The sequence below is a fragment of the Lipotes vexillifer genome, unplaced genomic scaffold (assembly GCF_000442215.2).
Source record: "Lipotes vexillifer unplaced genomic scaffold, Lipotes_vexillifer_v1.1 scaffold1701, whole genome shotgun sequence".
NCBI classification, from domain to species: domain Eukaryota; kingdom Metazoa; phylum Chordata; class Mammalia; order Artiodactyla; family Lipotidae; genus Lipotes; species Lipotes vexillifer.
In genome coordinates, this window is record NW_006794217.1 from 27,838 (window position 1) to 52,962 (window position 25,125).

Here is a 25,125-nt window from a genome sequence, read left to right on the forward strand (position 1 = left end):
CACGCGCATGGAGAGACTGTACTAGGTGCTCTGGGGAAGGATTCCCTGAGCAGGCTTCTATTCTGGAAAGTAGAAACAAAAGCCCCTGGTCGCTGTTTGCCAGAAGACAAAGAAATCCCATTGTTAAGGGCAGCACAGTGTTCAAGCTTGAATAAAGTACCCATTGAAAGCGTTGAAGGTTTCCTCAGGGAAGAGTCTCAGGGACATTTCCCTCAGCTGCTGTTTTTGTTGGCTGGCCCCACAAGATGCTGACATTTACCTTGAAGGAAGGACCGGGGGGACACATACACAATGGGTGTTGTCGGAAGGAACCCTCTGGTCAGAACAGGAGAGCCACACTTCCCAGAACCTCTCCTGGGGCCAGTGGCGCTGATCCTGTGGGCGTCTGTCGGGGCCTGGACACAACCCTCACCTGGCCACACAGTACTGGTTTCATTCGCGTCCAATTCACCTTTTAGGAAGGCAGTTCCTCGGGGCTCAGGGAACAGCATCACGGTCACTGGCCCAACATCCCAATTCCCACTGGGGCCCACAGAGAGCTCTCCTTAGCTTTGGGCCCACGACAAGGACCCTCTCCTACAAGCTCTGAGCAGATGCTGTTGTGCATGCAGACCTGAGGGTCTGCCGTCACGTCCCGTCATCCTTGGTTCACGGTGTGATACCCGGGGGCCAGGTCTCAGCAGTAAAGCTGAGGTGGACCAACAGTTCCTCGTCAGCTCCCAGTTTAACCATCTGATAAAAATCATGGGTCTGAACGGTAGGCTTTCTTAGAGGAAACGGTGCTTTCCCATCCTGGTAAGAGACGACAGTAGGTTCCTGAGCTGTGAGGTTAAATTGTGGAGGGACTCTGGGCACCAGAGCCTGGCAGACGCAGCCATCAGGAGCTCCAGTCTGTGACCAGACAACTTCCCTTGCCCCCCAGACAGAATCTGCTTCTCTGAGGAGCTGGAGGGATGAGGGCCAGATATTGCTTCTGGCCAGTCGCCAAGTGCCTCTCATGACCCTGCCGTCTTCCCCCTGCACCTCCTGAGCCCGCTTACTCGAGAGAAATGCCAGCAGGAAGGACGAGCTTCCGGCCTCAGCTCTCACCACTGCTGTGCCCTCTACCCCAGACAGGCTGAATGTCCCCCAGCCAGATGCTAGCAGGGTTGCCCCCCGCCACCATGGAGGGCTGCTCAAGGCCCTGAGGGGGTCCCCTCAGCGCCACCCTGGAGGGTGAGCGGTCCTCAGGGCAGTTGCTGGGGTGAACATCCAAGGCCACAGCAGCTGCCCTCCAGCCCGGAGGACAAGCGGGGCTTTTCAAATTGCGGTGCTCAGAACAAGCTTCACATCCCAGGAATTCTGGTGGGCATTCCAGGAAGGGCTAAGTCAAGCCTACAGGTCCTCACTCCCACCCTGGCCTACACACACTGGCCTACTCTGCCACAGAAATGTTTGCAGTAAAGTTCCCAAGCAACCTGCAAACGCACAGCCGCTTTTGATGGCGCCCACCGTTCCCCACTCTCTCTTCTTGAAAGCAGTTGGCTTCATGTCACGTCATCACCAGCTTCACACAGTCTTCCCAATCCAGGTGTCGTCTTGTGGACCGGCTGCTCGGACACGGTCTCCGCGGCCACGTGGGTCCCCATGACGCCAGCACGGGGCAGGGGGTGGTGTGCGCAGCATCTCCGTGGATGTGACCGTCTAGCCCCCGCTGCACTGCAGGCATCAGTGGGGCTATTCAGTTCCTGGACTCTTCAGTTCCTGGAGCCCGGGGGGCCAGACCAGTGGGATCTCTGTGACTGGCCACCTTTCCCTTGGACTCTGGGGGCAAGCAGAGGTGTCCTACCCTCCCTGATAGGAGCAAGCACTGGCCGCAGAAGCAAGTTCTAGAGGATCTCTCCGTGGCCTCAGGTGCCGCCCTCCGGTCTGTGTGTGAGAATCACTCATTCACCACCCACCACCGACAGCTGTCTCTCTGGCCACACATTGTCCGTGGTTCAGCGATCTCTCAAGCAGCACAGTCCTCTTGGTCATGGGTACCATGCTCCTAGCCAGACCAGTCAGCCTCCCAAACTGGAGTCTGCTTGCAGGGAGCACCCCTGTGGAGCCGCCTGCGTGGCCGGCCTGGCTGCTCCCACTCTAAAGGATCCAGGGTCTCCAGTGGGGTTCCTCAGATCCTGCAGAGCTGTAGGGGTGTCCCTGGCCCCTCCAAGACCAGGGTCGAGGGATTCCAGGTCCCCTACCCCTTGCAGCTCCTTCAGCAGCTGCATTTTGATGTTTTATCCACTTTTATTTACATATCCTCATATTTTCTGTTATTTATTTATTCACTCAATTAATCGAGGGCTGAACTTTAATTTTTTTTATTTTATATCGGAGCAAATTGATTAACAGTGTTGTGTTAGTTTCAGGTGTACAGCAAAGTGATTCAGTTATACATATACATGTATCTATTCTTTTTCAAATTCTTTTCCCATTTAGGTTATTACAGAATATTGAGCAGCATTCCCTGTGCTATACAGTAGGTCCTTGTTGGTTATCTATTTTATAAATAGCAGTGTGTACGTGTCAATCCCAACCTCCCAGTCTATCCCTCCCTCCCACCCTTCTCCCCAGTAACTATAAGTTCGTTCTCTAAGTCTGTGAGTCAGTTTCTGTTTTGTAAATAAGTTCATTTGTATCGTTTTTTAAAGGTTCTGCATATAAGCAATATCATATGATATTTGTCTTTCTCTGTCTGACTTACTTCACTTAGTAGGATAATCTTCAGGTCCACCTATGTTGCTGCAAATGGCATTATGTCATTCTTTTTAATGGCTGAGTAATATTCCACTGTATATATATACCACATCTTCTTTATCCATTCATCTCTCAATGGACATTTAGGTTGATTCCATGTCTTGGCTATTGTAACAGTGCTGCTATGAACATTGGGGAGCATGTATCCTTTCGAACCATGTTTTTCTCTGGATACATGCCCAGGAGTGGGATTGCTGGATCCTACAGTAGCTCTATTTTTAGTTTCCTAAGGAACCTCCGTACTGTCCTCCATAGTGGCTGCACCAATTTACATTCCCACCAACAGTGTAGGAGGGCTCCCTTTTCTCCACACCCTCTCCAGCATTTGTTGTTTGTAGATTTTTTTGATGATGGCCATTCTGACTGGTGTGGGGTGATATCTCATTGTAGTTTTGATTTGCATTTCTCTGATAATTAGCAATGTTGAGCATCTTTTCATGTGCTTCTTGGCCATCTGTATGTCTTCTTTGGAGAAATGTCTATTTAGGTCATCTGCCCATTTTTTGATTGGGTTGTGTGTTTTTTTTTTATATTGAGCCAAATGAGCTGTTTGTAAATTTCAGAGACTAATCCCTTTATCCACTTTTATTTACAGGCCCACATATGTTTTTTTAACAAGTATAAAATCATTGAATCTAAACCACTTGTATGTTAAAAATCAAGAGGACTATTTCCAAGGGAAAATGGACTTAAGCTGCTCCCTGCCTCAGGGGAAGACCCCGCCTCCTAGGAAATCCTTAAATGTGGCCTTGGTTGAAAAAAAGACTCGTGAAGTCGGGGCCGCTCCTGTCCTGATGCCCGGGACACAGGGACACAGGTGTGTCTGTCGCTTGGAGACTCCTGCCACTCCCTCCCCAGTGCCTTAGGTAGTCGTTCAATTTCCTCATTGTGTGGGTTCCAGCCTGGCTTTTAGTCACACCCACAGGATTGCAGGAGGAGAAACAGGGCCCTGACTCTGTGCGGATTCGGATTCCATGAATGTTCGCTGACCTTTGCTAAGTCCAGCATCATTAGCAGTGCAGACATTCAAACTCTCCTCAAGGCCGACAGCAGGACTAGGCATCTGCTGTGCTTGCTTAATGAGTCATAAAATGAGCCGGTGGGCAATTGCTTCTCACTGTCAAGCCCCAGCTTGAGTGACAGCTGGCCAGGACTGTGGGGGAGGGACATATCTTGTCACAAAAGCCCGAGGCACTGCCTTCCTTGATCACAGCTGACTAGAGGGAAAATATTTATATGCACACACCTCATTTCCCATTATCTTAAATTTTTTTTCAGTACTTAGTTTCTCCATCATCATTTTGGGAGAATGTTAACACCATTAATCTTCCTTTCTTTAATTACGATGAGCCTGAGTGAGAGGTTCCCAGAGGCGGGGCCTCACCCCAACCCTCTCCCCACCTCTCCCTCCTCAGACCCACCTGTTCCACCTCCCACTCCCCTGGGCCCCAACCCCCCCAGGCTCTTCCTGCTCAGCAAGGACCCCCTGCCCTGACCTCTCATCTCCTCTATGTTAGCAAAACCTGGACCATTCGGTTAAAGAGAAATTTGAGGAAAACACACACCCATAATCCTGTTACTTTAACACATTCTTTTTCACATTTGCTCACACCTACTACCATTTTCAGCACTAATGTGGACCTTCCACGTGGCCTCTGTCTCAGTGTACAAACCACCTTGTTTTAACACATAATTGGCACTGTTTTCTCAGGGTCTAAGTCATGCTGAAACCTGTCGTAACTCAATCATATTCCAGTAACTTCATCAGCCATGATTCACCTCCCATCCCTTGAATGCTGAAATGTTCTTTTCCTCCATGTGTATATTTTACCCGTAATGTCACAGATATCTTTAGGAATGGAAGCCTTTTTTTTTGGGGGGGGGGGGGCTGCGTCGGGTCTTCGTTTCTGTGCGAGGGCTTTTTCTCCAGTTGCAGCGAGCGGGGGCCACTCTTCATTGCGGTGCGCGGACCTCTCACTATCGCGGCCTCTCTTGTTGCGGAGCACAGGCTCCAGACGCCGCAGGCTCGGCAGTTGTGGCTCACTGGGCCCGGTTGCTCCGCGGCATGTGGGATCTTCCTGGACCAGGGTTTGAACCCGTGTCCCCTGCATTGGCAGGCAGACTCTCAACCACTGCGCCACCAGGGAAGCCCTGGAAGCCTTTTTTCTGTTGCTATTATGTTTTTATTTGTTTGTCCTTCAGCTGAGTAATTTCCTTCTGGGTCGATGGGATGAATAGCTTTAAAGGTCTTTTCTTCTATATAAATTGACTTATATTTTATTTATTTATTTTTTGCTGCGTTGGGTCTTCGTTGCTGCGCACGGGCTTTCTCTTGTGGCTGACAGCGGGGGCTACTCTTCCTTGCGGTGTGCGTGCTTCTCGTTGTGGTGGCTTCTCCTGTTGCGGAGCACGGGCTCTAGGCACACGGGCTTCAGTAGTTGTGGCTTGCGGGCTCTAGAGCTCAGGCTCAGTAGTCGTGGCGCACGGGCTTAGCTGCTCCGCGGCATGTGGGATCTTCCCGGACCAGGGATCGAACCTGTGTCCCCTACACTGGCAGGCGGATTCTTAACCACTGCGCCACCAGGGAAGTCCCAAGCTTTAAGGGTCTTGACTTTCAGAAAGGTTGTGCGACACTTGTACTCGGTGGAGACCTGGGTGGGTCCTCAGAACTGAGCCATGGCAGGCAGGACACTTGGCACAAGGGGCAGGCCCAGCTCTGGGGTCAGGTGGGGTCCCCTCCCTGTAAGGTGTCACGTCTCAGTGTTATCATCCCAGACAGTAGTCACCCTTGTGCAACCCCCTCGCTGTGTGTGTAGCCAGGACCCAGGTCTAGGTTCTAATGGGAGAGTGTGGGGATAGAGGGCTCTTCCTCAGAGATCAGGGAATAAGGACTCTGACCTCTCTCTCTCTCTCTCTCTCTCTCTCTCTCTCTCTCCCTCTAGAAAGGCTGCTGCCCTGCTGTGAGCAGCCAATGAAGAGGCAGATGGGCCCACGTGACATGGACTGGGGGCACCCATGGCACCCCTAACCCACCCCCTGACAGCCCTCAAGGCTGAAGACACAGCCAGGCCGCCAGATCCCCTGACAACAGAAAACATGAGAAGCGAAATGCTGTCATATTATGATGCTGGGGCCTGGGCAATTTGGTAAGTAGCACCGTCTTTGGACCACTTTATGGTGCAGTGCCTTTCCCTTTGTCAGGGGTCCACACAGCCATCTCCCCCGTCAGCCTGCCCTGCAGCCACCCCTTGCTCTGCAAGGCCGTGTTGGCCCAGGGCTGTCTGCACACCAACTCCCCAGGGCTCTGGTGTGGGAAGCAGCCTCTGTCCTGCAGGGGGGTCATGAGGCCTTTGGGAAAGCGACCCTGGGGCTCCCCCTCACCCCCAGGGAAGGTGCGCGATGCCGCTGGTCTCCGGCGACGAGCCGGAGCCCCGTCCCTCCTACTCTTCGTCCTGGACGCACCACGCGTGAGGGCTGAGGGCAGAGCCTGGCTCCCTGTGGGCACTTTGGGATGTGTGTTCAGTTAACGAAGGGGTGAGTAGATCAGAGGGTTAAACAAGGCCTCGGTGTAAGGGCAGGTCCCCAGTCAGCCCCAGAGGGTCCTTTCCAAGGAGCCCCAGCCTGCCAACGTGGCTCCGAGTTGGTGGGTCGGGGGCCTTCGGGGGCTGGCGGGAGGACAGAGCAGACGGCTGTCCTGCTGCTGCTTCTCTGTTCTCTTTCCAGGGCCACCCGTCTGGCTCCAGGCCTGGAGCCAGATGCTGCATTCTAGATGGAGAGAGCAGAGGAGAGGTGGAGTGTGGCCCCGGAGCGTCAACTGCGGGTGACCCTTTCCAGACTCGCAGGGCCCAGCAGACTTGGACCTGCTCTGGTGATTCTAACATCAGGTACAGCAGGGCCCGCTGCCCTGGGTTTACTCACCTCCGCGCAGCTGCTCCCGGATGGGGGCCGATGCCTAGCCTTCTGGGTGGGGAAGAGTGGGGGCTTCCTGGCCTTTGCAGGAATCCCTGCTCCTCCAGGCCTGGAAGGGGGCCGTGCCACGCACACGCATACTAACACGCACGCATGTGCATACGCACTCGAACACAAACACACGTGTACATGCATCGCACACGTGTGTGCACACACATCCACACATGAATACGTGTACACGTGTGCACACTCACCCACGTCTGTGTGCGCACACATGTATGTCCCTTGTCCCTCAGCTCTTCCCAAAGGGGCACATCCTAATTTCCTTGTGATGGGACTGAATGTCCAGCATCTAAGCTCTCAGGCACCGCTTGGGAAGGCGGTCCCCTATGGTCAGAGCAGAGAGGTTGGGGCCCTACAGGGGGGCAGCCCTGCTCTCGCTGCTCTCCTGCCATCAGGACCCCAGGACCTGGGCCTTCCGGCCGCCTGGGCCAGCGTTTCAGAGGGACCAGTACCCATGGCTCCAGGGCCTTACTCCTGGACTGACCCTGGTGTGTGCCTGCCCTGGGGGACCTCAGTTTACTCACTTGTGCAGCCAGCATGGGGACCACCAACCCTGGTGGTGGGCGACTTGATGCCACTTGCCCAGATCCTGGCGGGTTTTGCCTGCATCCCTGCGGTTTTCTGACAAAGGGGCGATGTTAGCGCTTGACACGTCCTCACCTCTTGCTATTTTTGCAAGAGGCCTGAGCACAGTTTTTAAAAATAGAAATAATGAGGGAAAGCAGAAGCTCTGACCTTGAGTCCTGAGGCCAGGACAGGATTCCCAGTACCCTCTCTGGCTCAAGATGATAAATGATCATTGTGCTGTGTTTGCCCTCGGCTAATTTATCCTTGGCCTAGAGAGAAAGTTTCTGCCTCTTTTTCTCTTTGTGGGGGGAGGCTGGAAAAGTGCTTCAGGCCTAACCTCTGTGTCTGGTCTTTTGTGGCGGTTCTCTGCCTGGAAACGCTGTGCAGATCCCGTCCCAGGGGATCGGGGGTCTCACCCCTCCTATGCTGGCCAGAAGCCAGTGTGTCCCTACCACATACCTGGGGGTATTCGGGGAATGACCCCCCACTTCCCTGCCCCCAAGCTGCACCCATCCCCCTGCACAGGGACCGAGATGGCCGGGGATCCTCCAGCACCCATGGGAGGCCGTGTGTCAGTGGGACACTCAGGCATGGACGTGATACCTACCGTCCCCCCAGCCTTGCTTTGGTGTCCATTTGAAATTTGCGATGTGGGACACACTGACCCTTCCCCACGGTCCCGAGGCCCCACTGGGCTCCTGAATCAGATGGAAGTCTGCAAGGACCTGGGGCCAAGGCCTGGGACTGTCTCCTGGTCCCCACACCTGCGTATGGCTGTGTACCGGCCCCCAGCCCAGGCCCTGTGCTTCTGAGGTGTATGCACACCTCTATATACAAGGTCCACAGCGAGCAGAGCCTGACCCGGAAAACCGAGGTTTCTGAACCTCACTTGGAGCCTGGGCAACCGCTGGCCTCCCTCAGCTGGTGGACACCCCCTTGGCCTTGGGGGTTGCTGCGAGGTTCCAGGCATCCTGGGTCCTTGGGATGGAACGAGCTGAGGGAGGGTGGATGGGGAGGGGGGGTGCCCTGCCCCATGTATACGTGTGAGCCGGGGCCTGAGTGGTCTCAGGAGCTGCCTCCCCAAGGCTCTTGGGACTGGCTGCCTGGGGCGGGGCTTCAGGCCCAGAAGTCTAGGACAGAATCTACGAATTCCAAACCAAGTGGTAATTGTGGTCCTAGAGTAACATTTTTAAGAAAATGTGTATAAATGGAAACTTTATAAAATATTCTGTATTTAAAATATGGAAACGAAAGGGTCTCTTTCAAAGGTTCTCTTTAGAAAGAACCATCTAAGGCCAGGGCGGAAAACTGCAGATCTGAGGCCCTGTTCTGCCTCCATCTTCGCTTACCAGCAAACTGAAATGATTTTTGTATTTTTAAGTGGTTGAGGAAAAATATAAAGAAGAATATTTTTTGACGTGCAAATTATATGAAATTTAAATTTCAGTGTCCATAAGAAAGTGTTATTGGGCCCAGCCTCCCACCAGCTACACCCGCAGAGGCTAAAATGTTCTGTGTCACAGACTGCGCCCTCTTCTGCTCCAGACACCCCGACTTCCTGTGTTGGGCTTGCATGGAGGGCTGGGGCAGAGCCCGACGAGGCTAGGAAGCCAAGCATCCTTGGTTCTCCAGGTCCTCCTGGCAGAAGAGAGGTGATGGATCCCAGTCACTGGGAATAACTCGCCCAGGAGCCGCTGCATCATGGCTGCAGCAGACACTGCTTTGAGCACCGAGGCCTGGAGGCCAGCTGGACGGCCCCCACGTGGATGAAGAAATGGCCAGGGGGTTGCAGATGGTGTGAGCGTGAGTGCAGTGGCCACGCTCTCCTTGGGCCAGGCCGGGCATGCAGGGTTGGGGCAGAGGGTGGAGGTCGGGCCTCAGGTGGACAGGGGCTGGGCCAAGAGCTGGGCTGGCAGGGGTCCTCCAGTGTCTCTCAGGGTCTCTCTGCTGGGAGAGGACCTTTCTGGCTGTCCCCTCCCCTCCAGCCTCCCCTCCCAGCTCTTCCCAAGCCCCGTGCTGTCCACGGGGCGCTCCTTTTTGTTCCAGGCACCTCCCACACTGTTCTGCTGTTCACAGGTAGGGCGGACCGGCGGGTGGCTGGTCCAGGCAGGGCTCAGTTCCCCTTCTGTTTTGCCAGTGGATTTGGACTCTGGGATGAGATGAGACCCAGGCAGGTCCTGCACCACTTCTGCTGTAGACTGAACATTTGGGTCCCTGCCAAAATTCATGTATTGAAACCTGATGCCCAACGTGACTATTGCAGGAGGTGGGCCTTTGGGGGGTGATGAGGTCCCGGGGGTGGAGCAAGGATACAGTGAGAAGGCAGCCGGCTAGTGACCAGAAAGTGAGGCATCACCAGATGCCAAATATGCCGGCGCCTTGATCTCGACGTCCAGCCTCCTGACTGAGAAATAGATGTTACTTAAGCCGCCCCGGCTGTGGTGTTTCTGATAAAGTCGCCTGACCACCCTGAGACCTGTGTGGACGGAGGGAGCTGAAGGGAGGTGGACACAGGCCCCCAGCCCACCCCACCCCTCCCGCCCCTGGCAGAGACCATGAGGGAGGCGGAGCCGGGCGCCCTGGTGGGAGGGGAAGGAAAACTCTGCTGCTCTGAGCTCAGTGCTTTCAGAAAACGGTTTTGTTTTTAGATCAGCTGGTTCCATAGGTATTTAAAATAACATTAGCCACACCCCAGATGGTCACTTTGTTCTTGGTCCTAAGACACTGGGTTGGGTTCACAGCGGGCGTGGCTCCAGGCCCCCAGGCCTCCAAGGGAAGCGTCAGCCCTTGGGCAGCCTAGTGACTGTCCAGGAGGTCACTTCCCCGGGGAACTCGGGATTGAGCAACGTCCCCCCGTCACACCTGGCCCCCTGCTGCCTGGTAGTGCTGGCCTTGTGCCTGGAGTCCGGGGGAGCAATTCCAGATTCCTGTGTTCCGGGGAGGCCACACCCCACTGTAGGCAATGCGGGGCCTTGGGAGGCTGCTCGGGCAACCCCAGTCCTGGGGGCTGCCCCGACCATTCTGCAGAGTGAAGGATGTGGATTGGGTAGGGGATGTCAGCACTGGGGCCGAAGGCTCCAGGACTGCAGGGTGGGATTTCTGGGAAGTTACCGTCGCTTCGCATCACTGTGGGCGCGAGTGTTCGTCCCGCCTTCGGCGCCTGCTTCCACACTTCTCATTAACCCTGTTTTTAGTCCAAACTGCTGAGGCGTCTGGAAACATTGTTCAGATCTCCCCCACACCTGCCTTCTGAAGTGAGAGGCCAGGCTGAGGGTCAGACGTGATGGGGGAGCACAGACCATTGCAGAGGCTGAGTCCCAGGGAGGGGCCGCATCCCCTCCAAGTCCCCTGAGGCCTAGGGCCAGTGGCGGGGCGGGGGGGGGGGCTTTCTAAAGAGAACTCAGCATCCCCACAGCCTCTCAGGGGCCCCTCCCTGGCCCCTCTGAGAAAATAAAGACCACCTGCATGGCACCAGCATGGACCGCGGTCAGATCCTGTCTGACCGCAGCAGCCTGTAGTGAGCTCTGCCCAGAGGGACGGGCTGGGGTGGGGAGGGGAGTGTGTCCTAGGAGGCAGGGTCCCTGCTGTGCCGACTCAGATCACAGAGCCCGAGAGAAGTGCGCCAGCTCGACGCCCGCTTCTCCTCTCCCTCCCGTGAGCTGGAGACATGGGCTTGGGCTGTGGGGATCCTTTAGAGCAGGTTCTGGACCCCCTACCCACATCTCTGCCGCCTCAGTCCCTCTGCCCCTGGCTTTGGACCATTCTTTACCCGGGGCTCTGCCCTGCCTCACCTGCCCTGGCCGATGCTCTGAGCCTTCCTCTGACTCCTCACTCTGGAGGCCCAGCTGGGGTCCTGGGTGCTGGGCCCCCTCTGGTGGGCCCAAGTTTTCCTTTAATCTCTGGCGCGGGTGGAGACGAGCCAAAGCTTTGAGGGGAAGTTGAAGCTGTTGCCTCTTTGGATCAAACGCAGTGATTTCCCTGGAGGGAACTCAGTCCTTCTTTCCAGATTCTGCTGCAGCGCTTGGGAGGCTGGGGCAGGTCAAGCTTCCGGGAGCCCCCGGGAGGCAGGCGTCCGTCGCCCGCGCGCCCGCTGGGCACGAGCAGAGGGGCTGAGACTTTGGCCTTTCCCCCAGATGAGGGCCTGGGCCGGGGGCGCCAGTGAAGAAGACGACTGGCTGTTGTTGCTTCTGACACAGAGGACGGGGTTTGGCCGAGGAGGTTTGTGCAGAGGCGACTGCAGAGCAAAGCGGGGTTAAAGGAGGCCAGAGGCCTGCGTGGGCCCTGGAGTGGACGCCATCCCTGAGGGGGTGGGGCAGGGGGCACAGGTGCTGTCCTTGCTGCCGGGAAGCTGCAGAGAGGAACGCGCTCGGTCAGGCCTCGTCCAGGGCCCCCTGCTCAAGGCCCGATCTGCAGAGCCGGCCGGCGTGCAGCCATGCGGTACCCCGTCCCAGGGCAGCGCACAGCCCTGTCACCAAGGCGATGATGCAGAGGTGTGATAAAAGCCATCTGCCACTCGTAAAACATGACATCACTCTCCCGCAAAGCCAGAAGCCAGCCTGGCGCTCAGGCAAGCAATGGCCTATAAAATCCTGAATAACCGCCTCAAAGCATACTTTCCAACGTAAAGAACAACGTAAAGAGCCTGGAGCTTGCCCCCCCCCCCCCCCCCCCAGAGGGGACGTGGAATCTTCATGGGTTGGCAGAGGAGATGGAGTTCTCAGAAAGGGCTGATTACTGGAAGCCATCACTGTGGCAACAGGGCTGTTGGATGGGGCCACCAGGGTGGACCTGAAGCTGGGGCACGGTCAATGGACCCCACAGCAGGTTGTTCCCCCAGAGAGAACCTGACATCCCACCACGCGGCTTGTCAGCATGAGGTTTTTGCTCCAGATACAGAAATTTGGTAGCTCTGAATAAGAATTTTTGCTGTAATTTATTCTCTCACTTGAATCTTGCATTTGCCTTTAAATATCAAATCTTATTTGTCTGATATCTGCATTTTCATCTCTAATCATTAAACCTGTAAATTACATTCATGCATAAAATAATGTTTGGTGAATGCCTATTAATTTTACAAAATGCCTCCTTCTAAAATTATTCCCCTACACCCCAGAAAAGACAAAATGGTGTCACTGGTAACTTGGAGACCAAAATATTTAGTAAGTCTTATCAGTTTTGGCTTTTGCTATTCAGGTTAGCAGTGGACATCTATTATCCCTCAATTATTGAAAGGAAAGAGACAACTAAATTAATAACGTCTCTAATTACTGTGTCCTCATCCTGCCCAGACCCTCCCATCCTGGGGGCCATGGCCCTGGATGATTCAGGTGGTCCCAAAGCAGCACCCGAAATACTCCTGCATGCCTTTCCGTTTGGATCTGAAGGCGCCTGCGTTGTAATATCTGTGTGTTCATAGGACAGAGTGCACTATGGTGCCAGCTGGACACCACAGCTGGGCCAATACAGCAAACAGTGCCCAGCCAGCACCCAGACCCCCAAAACCTGCACCAGAGCTTCTGGGAGATGGGTGCTGCAGACGCCCTCAGGAGGTCCATTTCTGCCCCAGGTGCTCTGGACGCTCTGCCCAGTAACTGTCCCCTTCTTCTCAATCTGCCAGACCCCCCACCCTACAGGGCCCTCGTGGAGCTCCCCCGCCCCGCCCCACCATGCTCCCCGGGCACGGGAGATCTTACACCACCAGATCCTTACCACTCCGCCTTGTGCCCTGCTTTTCCTGAGGCCAGAGATTTGCAGGACCAGAACTCACTCCTCTAGCCACACAGCCCCTTAGCTTAGAGGCCTCTTTTTCTTCTCTTTTCTCTCCATCAGATTTCACAGCATTTTGACTCTTCCACTGGTCTTTTCAAAGAAATGTCTTGTTTTATTGGCCATCTCTACCATTGTCTGTTTTCTATGGCATTTGTTTTTGATTTGTTCTGTAGGAATCCATTCCTTCTTTATTGGGGCTCATTTCGCTGTTCTTTTCCTAGTTTCTCTGACTGAAAGCTTAGTTCACTTATTTTTAGTCATTATCATTTTTTAACAAATGCGGTTATCACTCCAAGTTTCCTCTGAGTACCCCTTTGGTGGCATCCTACAGGTTTTAATAGATGCCGTTCTCATTTGTGTTCTTTTTTTTTTTTTTTGGCGGTACACGGGCCTCTCTCACTGTTGTGGCCTCTCCCGTTGCGGAGCACAGGCTCCGGACGTGCAGGCTCAGCGGCCATGGCTCACGGGCCCAGCCGCTCCGCAGCACATGGGATCTTCCCAGACCGGAGCACAAACCCGCGTCCCCTGCATCGGCAGGCAGACTCTCAACCACTGTGCCACCAGGGAAGCCCTGTGTTCATTTTTAAATGGTCTAATTTGCCTTTTGGTTTCCTTCATAACCCCCAAATTATATATAGCAGTGCTTTTATTTGTGGTATTAATTTCCAGGTAGAAATATTTTTAAAGCTTAGCTCTTTTTTTTTAATTAAACTGCACTGTGCTCAGTGAACAGACTGCAGATGGTGTATGCCTAAGTATCTGTATGTAAGTATATGGTATATGTACGCACATACCCCATGAACCCACTGTAGGTTATATATGCTTGTGTGTCCATATGTACATGTGTCTGTGTGCACACACACACACTCACACACACACGCACACACACACACACACACACACTCAGTGAGCAGACTGTAGATTTTCTTCCTTTGGAATTTCTTGACAATTGTCCTTATAGTCAGTAGATGGTCAGTTTTTGGTGGCTATTCCATATATGATAGAAAATAATATATTATGTATTTGAGTGATACAAAATGTGCAAAATAAAGTCAAGCTTTTTTATGGTTTAATTTGCTAATTTTTTTTGGCTTCTTGATCTGTCATTTTTAATTAGAACAAAGGGGCTCTATTTTCCAAAGACCCCTCAGGCTGTGGCTTTGAGGACAGGACAGGAGAATGAATGGGCCAGAGCCCCAGCAGGGGGCACTCAGTGGGCTGGCTGGCAGGGCCAGTGGGGCCGGGTTCGTCCACAGGATGCTAACCCCACTGCGGCCGCCCCTCAGAGTCCCCCCACCCAAGCCCAGCACAGATAACACTGGTCTTATTGTCCCTCTCTCCTACGAAGGCGTCCCGCCTGCTAGTGGTCAGTGTAAATCCCTCTCTCCAGGCCCATTACCCCAACGGCCCCAAGTCCCAGGCAGGCAGGGGAGGGCAAGAATCTTTCCATGTTTTCTAGTTCCCCCTGACAAGGGTTAAAACCCCAAACCCCGTGACACCTGAGCACACGTGGATGCCCGCACCCCCCCACCCCCCCACCCCGCCCACTGCCCAGAGACAAACCTCCTCCACCAGCCCAGCTAGCCCAACCCCCAGCTCCCAGAATAGCCTGCGGCCAGGTCTGGCCTGTGGTAAACAGCCCCGGAGCCTCCCTGGTGGGTCTGGGATGAGTCATCCTTAGGAAAACACAGGGATGTGACTGGGACCTGAGCTGGTCGGCGGGTCCCTCCAGGTCTCCTTCCTCCACTCCAGGCTGGACACGGGCCGGCCAGGTACAGAGGGGCTGCAGTGGGGAAGGCAGGCTTGGTGTCCCAGAAGGAGGAGGCATGGCAGTTTGCAGACTATGCTGCTCCCCTTTCTACCACCCCCAACTCAGGAAGGAGGGTCCTGGGCCCTCCTGGAATGTTCCCCAGCCCTGCAGGACAACTGTCACCCTGCAGCTGCCGGCCCACAGGTCCTGGGACGGTCATCCCCCTCCCGCCCCAACGCACGCTCGAACTTCATGGCGCAAGTCTCTTCCCGGCCTGTCCCAGGTTTCCAGGTGCCATTTCACAGGTGCCACTGGATTAGGCTCCAGTGTGGTCCCGCACCCCTCCCATGACACCCACAAGCGAGTGTGCGCACTTCTGCCCTTCTGCGCCAAGGCAGCCACTGCCCTGTTCTCCCGTCTCGTCGCCACCGGCAGCCCTTTCTGCTTGAAAAGACTAACAGAGCCCCCTGAGCCAGGCCCACTGGTGGCTCCCCACACCCTGGGGAGATTGTGGGTGGAAGGAGCCCCTGGCACGTGGGAGAACCAGGGGCCCTAAACGGGGAAGAGGCAGGTGGCGTGTCCCCTGTCTGTCCCCAGAGACCTCACCTATCTCTGCCTGGAACACTCCTCACTGGGAACCCCCATTTGTCCTCTGGCCCAGTCCCAGCACCTCCTGTGAGGTGCACCCACCCCTGCAGCCCCAGTATCCTCCTCCTGTACTTGCAGGGCAGCTGCTGAGCCTCGAGCCGGGGCCTCACATCGGATTTCCTTGGATAAGCCCAGGTGAGGTCACACAGTGGAGAAAGTGGCTCCTGTCCAGGACCCTCAACAAACACAAGGCTCAGCATCCAGGTGACCCCACTCAGGACCAGGGCCGGTCCTGCCAAGGACTCCAGCCCCACAGACCTCCAAGTTGCTTATTCCCTCCCATGCAGGTTTCTCGTCAAATGTCCTTTTCTCAGGGGCCGTCCCCGTGTACATAGCAGTCCCCTCACCCAGAACATGCATTATTCCCTCTCTGTGGTACCAACTTTATTTTTCTACGTAATTCCTGGCACCACCTGACATATTTAACACTGGTTTATTGGAGCGCCAGCCTTTGGGAGGAAAAAGCTCCCATTGCTATTACTCCTCAGCCTTGGATGAGGCCGCATCTAACCTCCTGGTGCCCTTCTGGGAGTAACCCCACCTGTCCTGGCCTCTGCCCAGGGACAGTACAGCAGAGACCTAAGGGAGCCTCGGACCCTGTGCATTTGCGTGCATGTGTGTGTACCTGTGTGTATGTCTCTGAGTGTGTGTGTGTATTTGTCTGTGGCTGTGCCTCTCTGTGTGTGCATGTGTATGTGTGCGTCTGTGCACGTCTGTGTGTGTATGTGTATATTTCCTTGGATGAGTCCATTAAGCCAAATCAAATTACTTCTCAGAGCAAAATATAAGGAACCAGGCAGAAAGACCCGGCCAAGAGTTTTCCATACTCTGACCTCCTGTGGTGAGCGCTCTGTTTTCAAAGGCTTTTTTCACGTCACCTTCGCCTGTTGACACCTGACCCCAAGTTGGATGGTGGCTTGTGGTCCCTTCTTTGACACACGCCCTACATCTGCCCAGGGCACGGGTGTGAGCAAGGCACTGATCTTAGTGGAGCATGTGCATTTTAGGGGATACGAACCATAAATGAGAACAGAAGACGGTACAGTATCTTCACACGGTGATGGCGTTGCTGGGAAAATAATTAGAGTGGCGGGATGAGAGGAAGTGGGGTGAGACTAGTGAGACAATGATTTTCCAAGGTGATAGATGAGATAAAGCAAGAACTGTGCATGGGAGCCATCCAGGGGTGGGGTCCAAATAATATATGTCCCAAGAGAATGATGGGGGTGGGGGGAGAGGTAAGCTAAGTGCACAGGGGGCCCCAGTGAGGCCCCCACTCTTAATGTCCACGGTCCATGGGATCCGCCCACCCCACGGACACTGAACATGGGAGGCCTGGGTTGGGTGGGTGGGGCGCTGGAGCCTATAGAACCCCCAGGCCGAGGCAGACGCCGTGGTGACCACAGACCTAAGCTCCTTCCTGCCGGGTTCCCCCTCCCCCAGATGGGGGTTGGTGCTTCTCAACCTCCATCTCAGTTTGCACAGCATCTCCTTGGCCTCTCTGAGTAACCCTTGTCCAAAGTTACCTCTTCTGCACACAAATGGTGCTGTCAGTGTGAGAGGGAGGGAGGGAGGAGCTCCATCTCCAGGGGATGAAAATGCCCCAAATGCTCCATTTCCAGTCAAGCCCACCTTCACCCTCTGGTCCCCACCCACCCGCAGCCCTGGCCCCAACACATCCTCCAGATCCAGTTCCAGGAGGGCCCAGCCCTTGACTTACTTCAGATGGCCTCAGAAACATCTATTTCACTGACTTGCTGGGCTGGGACTCCCCTCCTTCACCCCAAGTATCTAATGGGCGCCTTTTGAATGTCAGGCACTGGGCCAGGCACTGAGATTCAATGGTGAGTCTCAGGGAAAATGGACTCTGAATCCATGCAAGAGAAAACTGCAGCCCTGGGAGGGCAGTACAGTGAGTCAGCGGGAGACCAGGGCTCCCACCCCAGGGCTCCCACCAGAGACTGGCCTCCCCTCAGTCCTGCCCGAGAGCCTTCGTCCTTGGAAACTTCAGCCCCTGAAGGGCAGGGGGCAGTGAGCCTGGTGGTAGGTGTGTTTGTGACGTCTCCTTTGGCCAGGTTCACTTACCTTCCCAACTATGGCTTTAGGCCGAAATGCACATTAGTATTCCCTACTCGGGGGCTTCCCTGCTGGCGCAGTGGTTAAGAATCCGCCTGCCAATGCAGGGGACACGGGTTCCAGCCCTGGTCCGGGAAGACCTCACGGGCCACGGAGTAACTAAGCCCGTGCGCCACAACTCCTGAAGCACGTGCGCCTAGAGCCCGAACTCGGCAACAAGAGAAACCACCGCAATGAGAAGCCCGCGCACCGCAACAAAGAGTAGCCCCCGCTCTCCGTAACTGGAGAAAGCCCGCGCGCAGCAACAAAGACCTAACGCAGTCGAAACTAAATAAATAAAATTAATTAATTTTAAAAAAAAATCCCTATTGCGGGCTGGGGGTCCAGAAGCTGTGTGGGCACAGAAGTACCACGCCCCTGGCTGTAGGTGGCCAATTTTGCGCATCTGGCGAGGCCAATTGATACACACACACACACACACACACACACACACACACACACACAAAGTCCCGCCCAAAGCGAGGGAGGTGCCGCCTCCCGCACACACCGGGCACCTCTCTGTGCCAAGCGAATTCTAACTGGGGCACCGGCGCCGCCATCGTTAAGGCGCAGGCGTGGTCCCCTCGAGGTGGGATGGGGCCCCAGCGTGCAGGAGCCTCGCCCCGGTGCGGGCCTCCCCTCCGGGTTTGGGCCAACACTCCGCTCCTCTCATCGTCTCCCGCGGTGGCGACCCCAACGCCCCCTCCTCCTCCCCTTCGCCGGCAGCCTGGGGCGCGGCAGCCGCCCAAGGCGGGGGCGTGGGGCATAAGGTCGCCGCCCAGAGGGAGCTCATCCGGCGGCGCAGACGCCCAGCGCCTCCGGGGAGGGACTTGGCCTGGGTTCTGGCCCTCGGCTTGTCGGGGAGGAGCCGAGAGGCTGCAGCTGGCGGCGGCCTGCCACGGGCGGGCCGAGGTCCTGGGCGCGGCAGCCAGGCCGGGGAGCCCTTCTCGGCAGAACCCGCAGCGCGGGATCAGCGCCGTCTGCTTTCCTCTCTGTCTTCTCTGGGCAAGCCGCGGGAAGAAAGCGCCCGCTCTTCAGCGGGCCGGGAGCTGCAGAGCATCGCGGGGCGCGGCCGAGGGGAGGAGAAAACAGAGGGAGCAGCGTAGGCCCGGGCTCGCGGGGCTGCGGCTCCGCCAATCTGCGGGCGCTGACGCGGGGGGCGGCTCCGCGGCGCTCGGATATCTGACCGCCCGCGGAGAGGCTCGGCTGTGCGGGGGCTGCGCTCCAGGGACGGCCGGTGCACCTGCCCGGGGTCTTCGCCGGACGCTCCGTGGGCCACCCCCCTTCTCCCGCCCCCTCCTCGGCCCCCGCGGCCCTGCGCCCTCATTCCCCTCCAGGTCCCCGCCTGCGGGCCGCAGCGTGAGAGAACCGAGCCCTGCCCGAAGGAGCCGCCCCTTCTCCGCCCGGCCGGCCCGGCGCCTAGCGCGGCCCACGGAGCAGCGCAAGAGACTGCGCCGAGCCTCGGATCGGATTGCGCCGCGCGGTCGCCTCCACCCCCCACCCCAGGCCGCCGCGCCTTGGCCGGGATGGGCCTAAGTGTCCGGCCCCTGCGCGCCTGATGAGCGCGGCCGCGGCCCCGGAGACCCAAGCGGGCCGCTACGTGCGCAGGGCCTCCCCGAGCTGCGCCCCCAGCTTCGCGGACGAGGGCCGCTGGGCCCGGCCGGCTGAGGGCGCGGCCGCTCCGGAGAGGCGAGAGGGAGCGTCCCCGAAATGGCCCGGCGAGCGGGCGCTTTGGCGGTGGGCGCCCTACGCGTGGGACAGCCCCGGGACGAGTAGCTGGCCGACGCCAGATGGACCTTGATCCGCGCCGCGGCACCGCGTTCGTGCCAAGCCAAGACTAGAAGGGCACGGGCGGAGCGCGCTCTGGGGGCGCCGGAGTTCCAGGCCCCGCGCGCCCGCCGGGCCGTGAAGATGATCTTGGTGCGCAGGTTCCGCGTGCTCATCCTGATGGCGTTCCTGGTGGCCTGCGCGCTGCACATCGTGCTGGATCTGCTGCCCAAGCTGGAGCGGAGCGGAGCGCAGCCCTCGGGGGAACCCGGCTGCTCCTGCGCGCAGCCCGCGGCCGAGGCGGCGGCACCCGGCTGGGCCCAGGCGCGCGGACGCCCGGGGGAGCCCCCGGCAGCAGCCTCCGCCGCCGGCGACGCGGGCTGGCCCAACAAGCACACACTGCGCATCCTGCAGGACTTCAGCTCCGACCCTTCCTCCAACCTCACGTCTCACTCGCTTGAGAAACTGCCACCCGCTGCCGAACCGGTCGAGGGCGCCTTGCCGGGGCAGGATCCCGGCGTCCTGCGACCCTTAGACCCCGGTCACCGGCCGCTGCTCAGAGACCCCGGTCCGCGTGGACCTGTGCCGCCCCCCGGCCCGAGCGGGGACGGCTCCCTCCTGGCCAGGCTGTTCCAGCACCCACTGTACCAGGTAGCCATTCCGCCGCTAACGGAGGACGATGTCCTCTTCAACGTGAACAGTGACATCAGGTTCAACCCCAAGGCGGCGGCAGCGGAGAACCCAGACTGGTGAGTGGGGCTGCGGCTGCTGAGGTGGGTGCTGGCAGGCCCGACACCCAAGGCAGCCACGCGCCCCTTGAGAATGAAGATCCACCCCAGAAAGTGCCCTTGCACATCCAAGGCGCTGTGTAAAGAGGCTCAGGGTCAGAGACTCGCAGAGGGCGTGGACCCCCAAGGCAGAGGCCCCAGGAAGGGGAGCTTTGTGGGGCGGGCAGCGTGCAGGCTTTGGGCACTGCCTTTGTCTCCAGAATGACTGCCTCCCTGAGAAGGGCTGCTGGGTGCTTTGGGAGCTGTTTCCTGTGGCCACTGACCTGGAAGGCAGACATGGCAGGCAGGAGCCGGGAAGAGTGAGTTCTGCATTTACAGGAAAGCAGTGCTGGCCTGCGAGGCCCTGGTCACTGGCTCACAAAGGGACTCGGGCAGTGAGTGAAGGTGCTTCCTTGGGAAGCCGCTGCCTGCCGGTGCTTTTGGCAACACCGCTCTGGTGGACGTGTCAGGAAGGTCTGGAGAGGCCTCATGAGCCTTGTAAACCAGTCCCTGAGAAAACATTAGCAGAGGGGCATGCTGGCCTCCATGAGGCATAACCAAGGGGTTCTCCCCCTGCCCAGGCTGCAAGGGGGTGACAGCTTCCTAAAAGGCGAGTAGCATCCCCCAGGAGCATCTCTTTGAACTGTCCTGCTTTAAACCCCTCCCCCCAAGGCCCTCCTCAGCTATACAGATCAAAGTAAGCAGATGCTGCCGCCCTGGGTGGTGAAATATTAACCAGCAGCAAGGCCAGGATAAATAAGTACCTGCAGAGGTTACACAGGCAACAGAGGGGAAAGGCCAGGTTTCCAAAACATCTCATAAAATCCTTTCTCCTTTGCAGTTGGACCAGACCCAGTGTTTTCTGTCTAAACACACCAAGGTGTTTAGTGGCCTCTGAGCTTTGTCTGCTGGCCAGGTTCACGGAAATACTCAGAAATTTGAGAGGCAGAGCAGTGTGCTAGGCCTGGGCCTCTTTGTAGGAGAGACAGAGCCCAGAGCCAGTGGTCAGTGATGGGGCCCTTGGGCAGCTTCTCGTAACCCATCGTGTCCATTGTGGGGCAGAACTTGGGGCTGAAAAGGCCTCACTTGCAGGTGAATCAGCGCTTAGACAAGTTCCGCTTTTCCCTCCAGCAGCAAACAGGGCCTGTCCTCCCCCCAGACTGGCCCTTTGGCTCAAGAGGCAAGGATGGGCCACGTTGGCAGCAGGTCCTCGATTTGGGCCTCGGCTGGAGTGAGTGCCACTTTCCTCTCTCCCCACCCACGGCTGCTTCCTGAAAATCAAATTTAGCCTCTTGAATCATTGCTGTCCCAAAGCAGAGCACCCAGCGAAGGCTTCCTCCAGACTGGGCTCATCTGCCCCCAGGAAACCGGCAGCCCCCCGCACCCCAGGCTGACATCATGCTTGTCAGGCTGCTTCAGTGACCCTGGGACGGACGCGGCGGGGCTTAGCGCTGACGGTCTGCGTTTGGTCTGCTTTAGTTAGAGCTGTCTGTGGCGTCTCCCAAGGGTAAGTGAGAATTACAGGCCTTCAAATATGTTATTAGTTGGTGGAACAACAGCCACAGAAAAAGTGCGGACATCGCAGGGTCCTGTTTGAGTAGAGGCACCTCTGAATAAATCCATATTTGTTTGGATCCAAAGTGAAAACCTTGGCATCGATGCCAAGTCCCCCATCCATTTCGAGACCTTGCTGTTCTGTTCTTTCCCTGTTGACCTGGGTTACCTTCATTTGTGCAGGCCACACGAAGGTCCTGAGGATGAATTCCTACCCACAGGGGACACGGCCGTGGACTCCTATCCCAACTGGCTCAAATTCCACATCGGCATCAACCGCTATGAGTTGTACTCTCGACACAACCCAGCGGTGGAGGCCCTGCTGCGTGACCTTGGCGCCCAGAAGATCACCAGTGTTGGTAGGTGACCTCCCTGCCCGGCCAGCTCTCCTTGTTGGAGCATCACCTCGTGGGCGAGTTAAACTGGCAGCCTTCGCACAGGAGGCGCCTGCAGGCCTTCGATGCTGTCAGTATTTGGGGGCAGCGGGAGGCTGCCTTCTGCTGTTGCAGGATGAGCCTGGCAGGGCAAGACGCCACCCCCAGTCCTGTTGTTCTGCTGCTGGGGGTGCCCCACGGGTCCCCACCGCGGGTTAAGGAGAGGCACCCCTGGCAGCTGCAGGGAGATGCCTTGGAGAGCTCAGCCTCTTCTGGTTGTTTGGGGAGGCTCTGCCTCAGAGCCCACCAGGTGCTCCTGGGATTCGTGTGGGCGGGGAGTGACAAGGGCTCAGCTCTATTCAGGGCAGAGCCCCATACACTGAGTAGCTTGGAGGAGACATCTCTGAGTTCTTTGGGATCTGCTGAATCAGAAGTTTCAGGGCATCCAGTTACTGATTTCAGGAAAGTGTGTCGGCAGTGGTTTCTGAGTGTGGAGGTTTGATGCCATTGTTCTCAGGCCTGTAGGCAACTGTTTGTGAAGGTCCCGATGAGTCACTAATAGCTCCAAGGGCAGAGCCGGTGGGCAGAGGCCCTGGGTGGGAGGAACGGTCCCAGGAGGCGCAAAGGGTGGAGGGAGGCCCCAGGAGCATGCGTGCTGGGGGCAGGGGGTTTCAGGCACTGTCTTATTGGTGTCCGGGCCATCCTGAGGCTGAAGGGGCTCTGCTAACTCGGGCTGATGCCAGGGAGCTGGGAGTTGCCTGCGAGGCTGGCGCCTGGGTTTCCAGAGCTCTTTAGAGGCTGTGTTGGGTGTCTCCACCCGGTGCTGAGCTGTTTGGCAGCACCCTTCTCCCTAGCATATGGTTGTGCACCCTGAGAGAGAACTCGCCGGGGCACGACGGTGGTCTCCCCTCCTTCTTGCTGCCCAGGAGGAATCTGAGTGCCTCCCGGCCCCCAGCCCCACCCAGTCGTCCTGCTGTGCTGGAAGGCAATCTGTACGGACGAAGAGGACTGCATGGGAGAGGCCACAGCCGGGGTGTCCCCTTCTCTCCTGAGTAGACGAGGTTGTTCGAGAAACATTCAGTGCGATGACCGTTTGTCGTCTGTTCAGCGGATTCTCTTGAGCACCTCCTGCATCTCAGGGCCCCTTTCCGGGCCGTGGGAGTTGGGGGTGAATCCAGCCTCAACAGGCTTCTGCTGCGTCCTGACCTGCACATGCCGATGGACAGATAAAGTCGAGAGAGATTAGCGAGGCGGCGACCTCCACCTGGGAGGACCAGGTCTTGAATGGGGCGAAGGCTTCCACGATGGAAGGCGGCAGGGAGCGTGGGCCTTTTGGGAAAATGACAACAGCGTTTTAAAATTGGGGTTTAGGGAAGTGCAGCATTCATGCTTGCAGGCTGCTGTCCGCCCCAGTCTCCCATCTGTCAAGTGGGCTCAGGCACGTTGCATCTTATTTCAAGAAGATGGACAGTGCACCCAGGCTTGTACAGTATTAACTCGGGCTTTGTGCAGGGTCTTGGTTAGAGGCAGGGCTGCAAGGATCCCACCGGCCAGACAGGCTCACCATACCCCTCAGGGGACAGACAGCCTCCCAGCTCTCACTGGACGTTGCCCTGTGCAGAGAGCAGAGCCCAGGAGCCTAGGGAGCCGCTGGAGGCCGAGGACAGGCCTCGGGGGCTCACAGGCAGCTTTGCCGGCCCTGAGCACCCTCCTCCCCCGTTCTCCCCGGGGCCTGGCCTTGGGGCACCCCCACCCACTTTGGTCCAACTGTCCTGGGCAGTGGTGCCTAGGCTGCCTGACGTCCCAGAGTTCTGGCTTGCTCTGCGCCTGGCAGGGTGACCTGGGGTGAGTGCCTGCCCATCTGTGTCCTGTGGGCTGTTTGAGCTGATCTCACCCGCTGGACTACCCTGGCCTAGGTGGTCCTAATCCAGCATGTTCCTTGGGCCCGTGGGCCGGTCAGAGCCCAGGCTGGCATTCACAGGTGCCTGACGAGCACGGGAAGGTTGACTTGGTGGGACCCCGGGTATCATCACCCACAGCGAACAGCAGGCCTGGTGTGTCCCGGCTCCCCCAGTCACGAGTCAGCGTGACTCTGGGCAGATGGGTTAACTTCTGTGGGCCTCCCCGTGTCTCCTGTGGATCACAGACGTGGTCATATCCTCGACCCTGTAATCTCCAGCTTGCAAATCTGAAATCATAACCCATTTGACAGCAAAACCCGACCCAACATGAACGGACATGGAGGCAAAGCCTAAAATGAGAGACTCTTTATAAATCCTTGTTTTTCTTACTTGGAGTGAATGTTCCCATGGAGTGCATTTAATTCCGGGGTTCTCCCCCGACCCACTTAGGGTTACAGGATCTGTGGGATGGATACACCACCTGCAACTCTTGTCATCTGAAATTTTCAAAACCCCTGAACACTTCTGCCCCAGAGATTTTGAAGATGGGTGTGGACCCATGAAACCTGCCTCACAGGGCTGTTGAGAGGTGTTGGTGAGGAAGAGGTGGGAGCAGAGGCTAGGCTGCGTCCCCGCCCGTTACCTCTGCGTGGGGCGGCCAGCACTGGGCAAGCTGGAGCCTGCTGAAGGCCTCCACCGGACGCTCAGCCCCACTGTATGCGGCCTTGTGCCTGGAGGTGCTCCCAGCAAGTTCACACTTGAGAGGAGGCCCCTCTTCCTGAGGAAGCAGGACATCTCGCCTGGAGCCCAGTGGAGCCTCCGGGAGCATGGCTGCAAGTGTCCAGGCCCAGGCTCCTGCTGGGCGGGGAGCAGGGGAGGGGCTGGCCCGGCCAGGCTGCAGGCGTCCCCGGGGAATGCACACCTCCCCGGGGGGTGTCTGCCCCCACATCCAGCTGGTCATTTTTGTTGGACACCCAGCTGCCGAGACAGCAGCCTCTGACTGGGCCCTTGGCTTAGCAGAGCCACTGGGTGGGTTTGCAGACCGGAGTCCCTGGACAAGAGCAAGAGCTGTCTGCTGCTGGAGGCCCTGCCCCTGGTCCTGCTGCAACCTGGGGGGGTGCAGCCCTCGGAGGCCCCTTGGGAGGAGTCCGGGTTCAGCA

General features: G+C 57.2%; 1 protein-coding gene across 1 annotated transcript in view; it reads left to right on the plus strand.

Annotated features, from left to right (window-relative positions):
* The first annotated feature begins 19,412 nt into the window (after positions 1–19,412).
* FAM20C (FAM20C golgi associated secretory pathway kinase) overlaps positions 19,413–25,125 on the plus strand; it is a 39,725-nt gene continuing 34,012 nt past the window's right edge. The window contains exons 1-2 of the mRNA XM_007467065.1: positions 19,413–20,118; positions 21,874–22,049. Coding sequence (XP_007467127.1) covers positions 19,514–20,118; positions 21,874–22,049 — 781 coding nt within the window. The 5' untranslated portion in view covers positions 19,413–19,513. The remainder of the gene's footprint in view (positions 20,119–21,873; positions 22,050–25,125) is intronic.